Here is a 12135-nt window from a genome sequence, read left to right on the forward strand (position 1 = left end):
CTGCGGACACTGGGGACATCATTAGGGGAGCGGACAAGCTGAGAGCACCACAGCAATTTAAAGTCCACCCTGAGCTGGAATTAGGCCCACCAGGACCCTGTGGCCACAGCTGCAAGATGATCCTGGTAAGAAAATTTGGAAGAGCGATATCTCCTCTTCCAGGCATCTCCCCTTCCCCACCAAAGCCAGCCAGCTCAACCGATCCCCACAGGAGTCCCCCTGCCAAAAAGCCACCCCTCTCAGCAGGAGAAAGGGTACTACCTCCTGATGCCACATGTGTAGACAAATCATCCCAATCTGCACTGAGCTGCCCACCCCCATGATGGAGCTGTGCCCTGTAGTCATTTCCCATATCCTCACTCCTCCTGCAGCACCTTGAACCCTTTGTTTACACCAAACTCCCCCCACCCCTCCACCTATGGAGCTAGGAAGAGTTTTTTAAGCCCTAAGTTACCTCTTCTAAAAAAACACCCTGCTGCTTCATCCATGGTGGAGAAACCCCATTATGGGAGGGCATTTGGTGGCTGCAAGGCAGCAGCACTGGGGAGGACTGGAAGCCCACTGCCCTAGGCAGCAGGTTCCCAGCACCATGGCCTCCCTCTCTTGCTCCCCTTGGGATGTTCAAATTAATTGCCTTGTCTCCTGGACCTTTTACCTGGAACAAATAAAAGAAAAAGAAGGGGTTGCCAAAACTCATAATAAGGTCTACATTTCCTCTGAGCTACAAGGGCTGCTTTAAATTTTGGTTGGTTTTGTTTTTGGTTTTTTTTATTTTTATTTGAAGGAGGTTTCCATGGTAACTGTCTCCCATCACACAAGAGCTTGTCCCCAGGATATTTCGGGGTTGCCAATATCTACTTTCCCAGGCAGCCACTGTGTTGTGACAGTGACAGCGTGGCCAGGTTTTTGGCAGGGGAGGAGGGTAGGGGTGCAGGAGAGAGGAACAGGAGGTGTTGTCCTCCAAAAACCAACGTCAAGGTCCGTCCTGTACCTGGTTTCCCCTGCCCACCAGGCAGACCTCCATCCCAAAAGGCTCCAGCAGCCAGACGGTGGTTTCACTTGGACTGTGGACCCGATTTGGGGAGCACTCTTGAGGCAGCACAGCCCTCACCAGACCACGCAGAAATGATGTGTCCATGCAAGAACATGGGCAGGGTCTCCTTAACATGTCCTGCTGCCTTCTCTAACCCTTCTGCAACTTCTTTCCTCCACCAGGGTGGTTTTCAGCTGGATCAGCCCCCCACAGGAGCAAAGCAGGTGTCTGCATCCCCTGGAGCTGCTTGCTGTGCTACACTTGTTAGTCATCCTAATTACTCAAATGCCTCGGAGCTGGCCAGGAAAGGGACTGTGTCTCCTTTTGCATTGAGGCCATGGACCCCAAACTTCTTTGACTGATGTGCTGCCACCAGATAGAGGATGTCTCAAGGACCCTTTACCCCTCCTTCAATTATAAATGGTGAAAAGAGCCCCTGCCTGTTCCTCAGCAGATCCCGGGCTCTGCAGACAGGACATGGTGGAGGGGACAGGCTCATACCCCTGCCCATGCCCATCACCGGCAAACAAGGCCCCACAGCAAAGCAAAGCATGGGGTCAGCCTAGGCAGTGTCCCAAAACAGACCCCAAAGAGCCCAGCACCAGTGCTGCAGGGCGAGCATCTGCCCCAAATATCCCCCAACTGCAGGGTAGCAAAACAGGATCAGAAATACCAATGTGGCATGCAGGAGTGGAAGATGCTCTCCTCCAGGCCCTTTCTCTGCATTTAGCCATAGTGGGGTGGCCAGAACATGGCAAACAAAAATCTTCCCTTTTTTAGACAAATACCCCAGTCTCCAGACTGGTGCTGTTCAGGGTGACCCGCCGACCGCAGCCAGTCTGGCTGCAGAGAAGCCAGAACCTGGCAATTTGCAAGTAAAAGGAGAACCAGTCTTAAATGAGAGAGCCATCACCATCCAAATGCTGCCTTAATCCTGCCAGGCAAAATTTCCTTCATTTGAAGGACCGCTCTCAGTGAAACTCCAAGAGAAATGATTTCAGAGTCTCCATTTAGCTGGCTAAGCAATCATTAAAAAACAAAAAAAAAAAGGTAGGAAATGGGCTGCAGCCCAGGAGCAAATGCTGCCAGCATGGGGAGAGCAGGGCATTGGTGAGATAGTGGCGTCAGGGAGGTGTGCGGCTGTCTGGGGGGTGCCCTCCACCTTGTGAACCACGGCCAATTCCTGAGGGTAAACCATGCCTGCAAATCTTTGAGGGCCTTCAAGAAGTGCCCACACAGGTGGCCCAGACCCTGAAACTGGGACAGGTCTCAGCACAGAAACAGCAGCAAGCCTGAGCCTGCTACCAGGATGTCGTCTCAGAAATTAAGGCTGGGAGTGATTAAAGGGAGCCAGGAACATATATTACTTTGCACATCCAGCTGAAACAAGAAGCCAGGCCCTTGCAGCCCCCTCGGCTGAGCGCCAGTCCCCTGCCCACCCTGCCAGGCGCTGCCAGACCCTGATACCAACCACTGAAATGCCAAGCAGCCCCATGGCCTGCTCCCCCCACAGCTTTCTGGGTCAGTGAGATCCCCTCTCAGCCCCGCTGCCACTGGAACCGGCTGGATGCATGGTTGCTGTGGCAACGGGTTCCCAGAGATGAAATCCCTACTTCTTGCTTTTTTTTCCCTTGGTTAAGAAAAAATATACAAGAAGCTCTCTACATCCGCCATGACCCCAAAACCTCCACTCCCAGTAAGAGAGCAGGTTGCTAATGGGCACAGCATGGGGACAAGGTGTCCATAAGGATGGGGATGTGCCTCAGGCACCCCCACTTTGGCCATGGAGGACCCTGTGCTCCTCCGAGGAATGCTGCCCACTTTCCTGCAGCATTTTCCACCCCGACCACTGGGTTTTAAGGGATGCCTCTGGTCATAGCCGAGGCTGGTGCTGAGAGTGTGTGACTAGGCATGGAGGGGGGTGTGTACACTCAGTGCTTCAGTGGCGCTGAGCAGGTCACCTCACCCACTCTGGTCCCATCCTTCAGCTGGAAAAGGGATGTGGAGAGGTCAGGTTTACATTGCGTGGCCAAAAGCAAGGGCAGGAATGGGGTCACACCAGCAATTTGCACCCAAACCCTATCAGATGAGCCTGTCCTGTCCCACCAGATGCTCCAAGGCAGGATTCATCCCCTCAGCAGGTCTCTCTCTGCTTTGCTGGAAGCTCTACAAGCCCCCAGGCATTGGTGGCACCCTTCGGGGCACACTGGTCAACACCCAAGAGGGCACCTCCAATGTGAAAAGCAAGCACCAAAGCATGAGAGGGGGAAGAAGGTGCAGCAGCACTGAGATGTCAGTGATGGGCCAGGTTTGATGGAGAAAAAAGGAGGAGGCAAAGCGATAAGGAGGGAAGCATTTCACACCACAGACTGGGCAGCTGGCAGTGCTCTGGATGCTACGGACAATGTCCCACCAATAGCACCAACCACTCCAGGAGGCATAGGAAGAAGGTGGCACCCCTGGATTTGCAGGAGTTGTAAATCTCAAAGCATCCATCTCAAATTCACCCTATGGTGATGGGAACCGGGGTTAGGACCCTGGCCAGGAAATCAGCTGCTGGCAGCAGAAGGGAATTAAGCACATCCCACTGCCAGGGTCGGTTTTGCCAATGGATAGGAGGGCTGCCGAGATGGGGTGTTTTGGGGTCCCTTCCCCACCACAGATCCTGGTGTGGGCGGGTTGGCAGCCCCCCTGGTGAACCCCCTGGCCGCCCTCCAAGCCGTCTGGCAGGGAGGTGCTGGCGGCCACCCCCTCGGCCAGGCACATGGGAACATAGATCATACCGCCAGGTTTCAGTGCATGCGACAGTGTCCAGGATCAAAGCCAAGTTCAATTAATGGCTCACAATCTTATTAGAGAAATTATTTCAGGATCTTGAGTAAAAGTCCAATATATCCACTCCATTCCATTAGTCAGGCTCATTTAGTAATTCAATCAATCTAAGCAAGGCAATTGAGCTCCTCTGGTATAATTTAACTCAGTTATTCTCTAGGTACTTAAGAATTTCTTAATATTTGCTCCATTATTTCACCATTACACCTATTTCCAGGTGCAAGGTTCACACTGAAGCGATGCTGTGGGTCTCGCGGTGGGACCGGCCCCACTGCAGCTCTCTGCTATGCCCTGCTCTTGCAGGATGGGGGCGTGTGATGGGGAAACGAACCTACAGCGGTGATATTGGGGTGCCCTTGTTTCACCTGGAAATGAAGTTGAGCTGGGGACCAGTACCGCAACACCCTGAGACCCCCTTTCCCAGCATGGAGAGCTGGGACCAAAGAGCTGCCCTGTGTGCCACCGGCTTCAGGACCCACAACCAGCACTCAGACCCAACAAGAGGAGCAGGGCCAAGCAACCCCCAGCCAAAACCCAGCGGAATGGTCTTCTCACCTGAAGGGGGGTGGGGGGGGGTGGGGGGTGGGGAAGGATAATGCAATCCTTCAGCTGCTTGGCTCCTGCTTCCCTCTTCTGGGGCCATTCAGGAGCTGGGGGTCGAGGGCAGAGGGCGGGGGGACATCACCTCCCACAGTCTGTGGTGGCAGGGAGACAAGTGGGACATGGATGCGAGCTGACGGGTGTCACATCTCGCCACCTCCCTGCGCAGCCTGGAAGGAGAGCTGGCATGGGCAGGCGCGCCTGCAGCCCGCCACCCCAATTAGCAGCAGCCCACATCCCCGTGGCAGTCCGTCTCACATCCTCACAACCCCCAGCGCTATCGCCCTGTTACTAACCCAAGAAGTCATGGCCAGTACATCCACCAGCACAGTCAAAAGCTTAGCAGAGATTTAACACAAAAAATTGATTAGATATTTCAGGGAGATATTCAAGAGCAGTTAAATATGCCCAACTCATCGGTGCCTTTGAAAAATCTCACCCCTCTAAAAAATTAGAATTGATTTTGTATTTAAAAAGGAATCTATTTAATTTAAAAGTAAGATAATTTGAAATCATGACAGCTTGTATTAAGGCCTGAGTTTATGATAATCTATTAAAGCCATTGAAGTTAAGAAGCTTCTCCCATCCTCTGCTGCCAAGGCTCCCGTGAGGGAGATGGGGAGCAGGGGAAGTCAGGGGGTTGCACTGCCTCTGTTTCAAAGCATGGCAGCTGGGCTGGAAACCCAGCCAGAAAGGAGGCAGAAAAAGCTCCTTCAGCTCCTCCACGCTCAGGGGGAAAAAAAAAAAAAAACAGGACACAAGAAACCATCCGGTAATTCAAGATCTTGAATTATCCCGTGCCCAGAAAGCACGGGTTCAACCCATCAGCTCCGCTTTCTCATTCCTTCAGTCCATTTTATGCATAAAAATGCATTTCAAGACTTCAGTTTTCAAATATGTAGTGCATTACTTGGGCAAAGGAGTCAAATACGCTGTCTTTCACACAGTTTTTAATTGCATTGCAAATCTCTGCTGAGCCCAAGGGGCCGTGGAAAGCTAGGATGCTAATAAATCCTCTGCTTGCTGGCTTGTAACCTGTGAAGGATAGGGCCCAAAAAAATTATCAGCCCTCAGGAGTGTGAATCCAGTTAATGACATATCAAATGCGGCTGGATGCTGCCGAGCCAAGCAGCAAGGAAGAAGAGGGTGTGAAGGTTAGCGGACAGAGAATATTGAGCTGCTAATTAGCATTTCTTAATGGCCACCAACCAGTGAGAATTGGCCTCCCTTCAGGAAGAAATACAACTAATGCAACAAACAAAACGAGATGAAAGGCGAGCATTTCAAATATAAGTTCCCCTGATTTAAAACATGATGAAACTGGGTGTTTTTAAATGCAGGCAGCCTGGCATACACCAGCGAGCAGCCCCATTCTTGCTCCCACGCCCTCACCTCTTCCCAAAAATTTAGGAGGTGGGAAAAAACCTCACAGCAAAACAGGGCGCATGATGTTGGAGTCCCTTTAAGGTCATGCATATAAAACCATGTGGGATTTTATGGGTACAAGCATGAAAGACGATGCACACACAGATCGCGTGCCACCGAGCTGTTCCTGAGCAAATGCGGGCAGCAAGGCAGCACGTGCTCAGGAAGGTGGCCAGCACAATTAAAACACGCTCCATTCGTTAGCAAAGGGAGCTACGAAGCAGCTGAAAGCCCTGTCCATCTGCATCCCCTCACCGTAAACAAGGGTTAGTAAGCCCAAAAATATCCTTCTGCTTTCAAAGGAAGGTGGGAGCAGCCACAGGGTCCCAACATTTGGGAGGACTGAGTACCAACGCACTCAACACACCCTGGCACTGGGATGGCTGCAAGGCAGGGTGAGACCCAAAAATGGTGCATGTAGAGCAGTAAATAAGCAATGCCTCAACCTTTCAGGTAAATATAAATATGAAACTAAAGCCACAGGGCAGCAGATCAGGGCAAGCCAAAGCAAGCACACGTCCCCCAGCTGAGCCGCAGCTCACCGCTACCCACAGCAGAGAGAAGCAAACACATGAAGGGGATGGATACTAGTCCCCACACACTATTTTCCCATCACCCCCTGCAGATCTTGAGGTCAGGCAGACATTCTCCAGGTCCCCATCATCCCCACTGACACAGGCGAACCCAGGCAAAGCTTGGCTCCAGGGGATCCATCAAAGTCCCTGCCACACCACCCACCAGCAGTGAGGGAATGCCTGCAACCTCCGCACTCATCATCAAGTTGATTACGTTACCAAAGCATCTCGTCAGGGGTAGGGAGTCACAGTCATTTTTGTGGTGCCCAGTTTAACACACACCCCCAGCACCCTATTTTTAGCAAGCAACATACATGGCTTTCCAAAGACCCCAGCACATCTCTAGCTGGGGGAAAAAACACGGACCCATGTGCCTATCGGTGGGATGCCCGGCTCAGCCACCATGGCAGGGAGGAGCCACCAAGGCAGGGGAAACCACACACACAGGTCTCCACAAACACCAGCCAAGCTTGAAAGCACCTGAATTATTTAGGGGTGTTTTGAGGGGCACGCCATGGCCAGAGGGGGATGATACCCAGATACCCTTGGAATCCCCAATTCTGACCCTTTCCCAGCTGCTCCCTTCACCCTTCCCCTGCCGCAGTCCCATCCTGCCGCAGCCACCTCCCCACACGCCATCCTGCATGGCCTCCTCCCACCTTCATGGGGAAACTGAGGCACAAAGCAACCTCAGGTGAGTTGCTCAAGATCTTATGTGGCAGAGAGAAGGTGCCACTGCCAGGAGAACCTGTGGAGCACCGCCTGCCCTTCACAGTGCTCGCAGTGCTCAGAGCCCACACCCAGGCCCTCCCCAGCCTGAGGGCAGCGCCCTGGGGTCCGGTCCAAGCCCCTGCCAACTGGCAGGGCAGTTCCCCTCCCCTTGGGAACCCCTTCCCCATACACAGGCCCTGGATCCAAAAACCACCAAGAGGAGAAAGAGATTCCTTCTCACCCACCTACCTCCCCAGTAGAGACACCCTGAACCAAACCTGGCTCAGAGGCACGGAGGTGGATATGGGGATTACCCACCACTCCAGCACATTATTGTATGTTCAAATGCAACAAGGTGGGCACAATTAATGAGCCCGGAGTTTGCTGGGGACAGCGGAATCAGCCCTGCGTGAAGCCAGGTTCCTGGAAGGATGCTCAAATGCACTCTCCAGCCATGCACAAGCTTTGTGGAAACACAAACAGCTGCCAACGCTGGTACCACACATCAACCCGACATGGCCACATCCCCACTGAGTGTGCAGCGCCAGCAGTGATGCTCTCTGCCCCATGGGTTTCTTGGGTTGGGGGCTCCCTGGCACCTGAGAGTGCAGCCTCTGAGTTACTAAGTCTTGCTCTTGCCAGACCTCTATGCACTTCAGAGCTTCTGCCATGCAAAAGCAGTCCCCAGGCTAATAATGATAGTAATAATAATAATATCATAATAATAACAACAACAACAACAACTCCCACACATGGCAAAGTGGCAAAGCAACACAACAACAACAATAATAATACCCCCACATGGCAAAAAGGCCATGCTGGCTTCAAAGCAAGTCCTTCTCTCAGGGGAGGGAAAGAGATGTAACATGACATTTCCCAGGAGCCACGAAGCCAAAATCCGGGCAAACAGGTAGCCCCTGAGGCGCCCTGTCCTGCCAGCCCAGCCCCCCGCTACAGCATCCCAGATGGCGAAACTGGTACCGGGATCACCTCTGTGTCTCCACAACCCAAATCCCTGCATGCCAGGGGCTGGTGCAGCCCTGTGCATCCACAGACTCTTGGGGGACCAATGTCCCAAGAGAGCCCAGCCACCACCAGGACATCAGAGTGTGCTGACACGGGGCCAGCCATCTTTGTATTTGTCCAGTGCCCATAAGCAGAAAGAGGTGAAAGCAAACCCCTGCCCAGCATCACGAGTGCAAGCCCTGGGTGCAGCGGGGGTTGTCAGGGTGGGTGGGTCATTTCCCACAGTGCTCAGCATATGGCACCTCATGGATTTGAAAAAGCCCAGGGGAAATGCCCACAGTAGCAGCCAGGGCCCATGCCCGGGAACCCCTGCCTGATCAAAGCCATACATCCCTGCCCAGCCCCTCCCCACTGGCAGCATTCCCGGCCCTGGGCCCATCGGGGTCCAGCTCCCTGGCAACTGGTCCAAGTGGGGGCAAGGGACAAGCGCCTGTGTCGCCTTTGGGGCATCAAGGCGGCGCGGGGCTGGCAGCCATGCCTGTACATCCCCTGCATCCGCCTCGCTGCCGCCTCGTTGCCACAGCAACGCTCTCCAGCCTCTGCCACAGCATCCCTCAGCACAAGGCTTGGACTGGGGGACCACGGGGTGGCAGCAGTGCCCCCTCCCCGCATCGTCCCTGGCCATCAGCAAATCATCCCTGGGTGCCTCTGCATCACACACCCCCACCCCCCATGGCATCAAAAGCCCCCTGCCTGCCTCTGCCTTTCTGACAGGAGAAGGGGGATGCCCATACAGCAGCAAGCACTGCCCTGAGCCCACACAGCACCCAGGACCAGGGGCTTTTTTTGCACAGAGAAGGGTCTGGGGGCCAGGGAGGTGATGAAGCACTGGGGAGAAAAAACAGGTTGGAGACACTGTTATGGTCTGCCCGCACATAAGGGTGACACAGAGGGGCAATGCCATGTGAAGTGACACGTCAGTGCCTCATTTTTGGGACAACATCCAGGCAAGGGTAGCATTTAAAAAACTTCACAGGGCACCCAGGGTGCTCTGGGAGCAGTGACGGATGGGCAAGGCTTGCAGGAGGTGTGTGCAGCCACCATGGGGCTACCAGGAAAGTGAGAGTGGCATTTGCCCTGGGGCGGGGGGTTACATGCAGGCAGTGGTGGGAAGCTGGTATTCTCCACAAATACCACTAAAAATTAAAAATCTCAGCCACTTGTTCCTGGTGGTGCAGAGGGAAACAGGTCCCTGTGCACAAGTGCCAGAGGCCTTGTTCTGATCCCAGCATAAACAAAGGAGGAAATTGTTGGCTTTTTTTGGTGGATGAAAACGTAAGGAGCACATCAGATTTGGGCAGATGTGCCTCACACTGTGGGTGAAATGCAGAGGCCTGGCTAGAGCGGGCAGGAACCACCTGGACCATGTGAGCAGGCCAAAGCCTAAAACCTGGGGGCAGGAGTACTGGAGAGAGCACATACAGGCAGGATGGGAAATGCTGGGCACCAGAGAATTTTTCCACCAGGCTGCAGGAAAAGTGACTATGCTTGGGGGCAGACAAAGCAGAAGCCCTCACCTCCAGCTAGCTACGCTGGAAGCGGAATGCGGGCCTCCTGCCAGCACAAGCCGCGGTGGCCGTGCACTGAGCTGGAGACGAGCCCCGCAGACAACGACCGGGGATGCACCCAGCACCCCAGGCCTGCAGCATCTCCACGGCATCCAGCCCGGTGCTGTGGGAGGCGCCGCAGCGGGGCCGAACCGGCAGCGGGGCCGAGATGCTGCAGGGTACCCGCACGGCGGTGCCGCAGGGAGGAGCCCCGCAGCCGGCGATGCTCGGGGCCCGCTGCCGGGAGGGGAGGGGACCCGCCGCGTACTGGCGCTGCCCGCCCGGAGGCTCACCCAGCACGAAGTAAGGCAGCTCCGTATTCTCCAGGTCATCCACCACCACCATCTCGCCGGGAAAATCGTTACGTACGGAAAAGAGCAGCTTGGGCTCGGCGGCCGAGGAGCCGTGCATGATGCTGAGGTCGTTCTCCCGCAGGAAGGGCAGAGCCGACACCGTGATGCTCTTCAGCTTACACTCCAGCTCCTTGGCCGCCGCCTCCGCCGCCGCCTCGGCGGGGCCGCTGCCCGCTGCCAGGCAGCAGCCGGCCAGGAGGGCGCACAGACCGGCCAAAGCCATCTTGGAGCCCCCGCGCCGCGCTCCCAGCGCCGGCCGGGCGGGCGGGCGGCGGCGGCGGCGGCGGCGAGGGGCGGGGACGCGGGGCCGGCACCTCCCCGTGCGGCGCGGCGCGGCGCGGCTCGGCTCGGCTCGGCTCCCCCCCCCGCTCTTCCTCTGCCTCCCCCGTTTTTTCCCGCATCCCTGGAAAACCGGGAGGGCTGCGGAGCGATGCGGTGGCGGGAAGGGTGTCTGTGCTCCCCGGCCCAGCCCGGCTGTCTTTGCCTCCTTCTGCACTGAGAACTTACAGGTACACACATACACATCCCCAGGAGAAATCACGGACCTCCGAAGTCCCAGACCTCCAAAATCCCAGCAGAAGTCATGGACCTCCAAGGCCCCAGGAGGAGTCATCGACCTCCAGAAATCAAAGACCTCTAATATCCCAGAAGTCACGGACCTACAAAGTCCCAGGAGTCACAGACCTCCAGAAACCCCAGAGCTCCAAAATGTCTGGAGGAGTCATGGACCTCCAATGTCCCAGACCTCCAAAGCCCCCAAGCCTGTGTGTTTTGGGAAAAAAAAAAATATTGGGAAAATAAGGACCAACTCCAAATCCGCTGCTCCTTTTTGCACTGGATGCTTTTTATTTTCACTCTAAGTGAGCTCAAAGCAGTGCTGACGGCTCGCCTGGCTGCCAAACCTTCCTGCAGGCACCCGTGGTTCTGCAGCCAAAATGCTCTGAGGGTAAATGTTCTCCTCTCCCAGGGTGGGATGAAAGGCCGCACCCCGTACCCGACAGCAGCAGGAACCCATGGCTGACGGTTTGGTTTTCCTCCTCAGAGGCTCCTGCCAGCTGACACCCACGGAGCAGAGAGGTCCAGAGGCCTCACCACCCTGGAAGTGGAGCTTCCACCCCACCAGCCCCACACCAGCTCCTTGTGCAAGGCACAGCTCCATCCTGCCTGTCGCTTCCAAAGAAAACCACGCACAGCAGATACATGTTACTTTAAAAAATCTTGCTTTTTTGTTTTGTTGTTCCCCCCCCTCCCAGCTACTTCCCCCTTACCATGCGGCAGCTGCAGGGATTTCCCTTAATTTCTCCTGCACTGATGCCAGCCGTGAAGCCCCCTCAGTGTGGGCATCGTGAGGGAACACCGCTGCGCCCCAAGCACACCAAGCAGAGGAGCTACAGCGGGTGCCTTTCCCCAGACCTGTTTGTGTTTTATAATAACTCTCCCAGTTACCCGCTACATTTTTGGAAGGAAAAGCCGTGCTCACCAGAAATTACCCATTTTCAACACCAGCCTTGTCAGCAATCAGAGCCCAGCACTAAACGTGTAACAGTGGGTGTTTTCAGCTACTTGAGAAGGATGTTTCAGCAGCACCATCCCCCGCCAGGACTTGTTGGCTGCAGTTGCTGGCAGAAGAAAAATTTAAAAATCAGGAAAAATCAGGAAAAAAATCAGGAAAAATGTTTTCTTGGACAGGGCATGGCCCTCCCTTCGGGGGGACTTTGGAGCGCCTCTGCCAGGCTCTTTCACTGCTCTTCCCTCACCAGGGGGCAAACAGTCATTAAAAAGAAACGTTTACCTGGGGGGGAGGGAAAAATTAGAGCAATTGCTTTTTTTCAGCAGGCGTCGCCAAGAATGTCCTTTCAGCCCCTGTTTGGGAACAGGGTGCATCCCTGGGAGCAGCAGCCCACTAACAACTAACCGGGCATGAAGAGGAGCAAACAAGCGGCTTGGCGGGAGGCGTGAATGATACGTACAGATAAATAAAACATTTAAAAAGAAAGCGGTAGAGAACGGTAAATCCGGCGTCCTTCTGCCGA

At 54.8% G+C, this 12135-nt stretch overlaps 1 protein-coding gene across 3 annotated transcripts in view; it reads right to left on the reverse strand.

Annotated features, from left to right (window-relative positions):
• ASTN1 (astrotactin 1) overlaps positions 1-10385 on the reverse strand; it is a 56633-nt gene extending 46248 nt beyond the window's left edge. For all 3 annotated transcript variants that reach the window (XM_075096850.1, XM_075096849.1, XM_075096848.1), the window contains exon 1: positions 10043-10385. In XM_075096850.1, the coding sequence (XP_074952951.1) occupies positions 10043-10325 (283 nt within the window). In that variant the 5' untranslated portion in view covers positions 10326-10385. The remainder of the gene's footprint in view (positions 1-10042) is intronic.
• Between the last annotated feature and the right edge of the window lie 1750 nt (positions 10386-12135).

This window comes from Phalacrocorax aristotelis, chromosome 6, assembly GCF_949628215.1.
Source record: "Phalacrocorax aristotelis chromosome 6, bGulAri2.1, whole genome shotgun sequence".
NCBI lineage: Eukaryota > Metazoa > Chordata > Aves > Suliformes > Phalacrocoracidae > Phalacrocorax > Phalacrocorax aristotelis.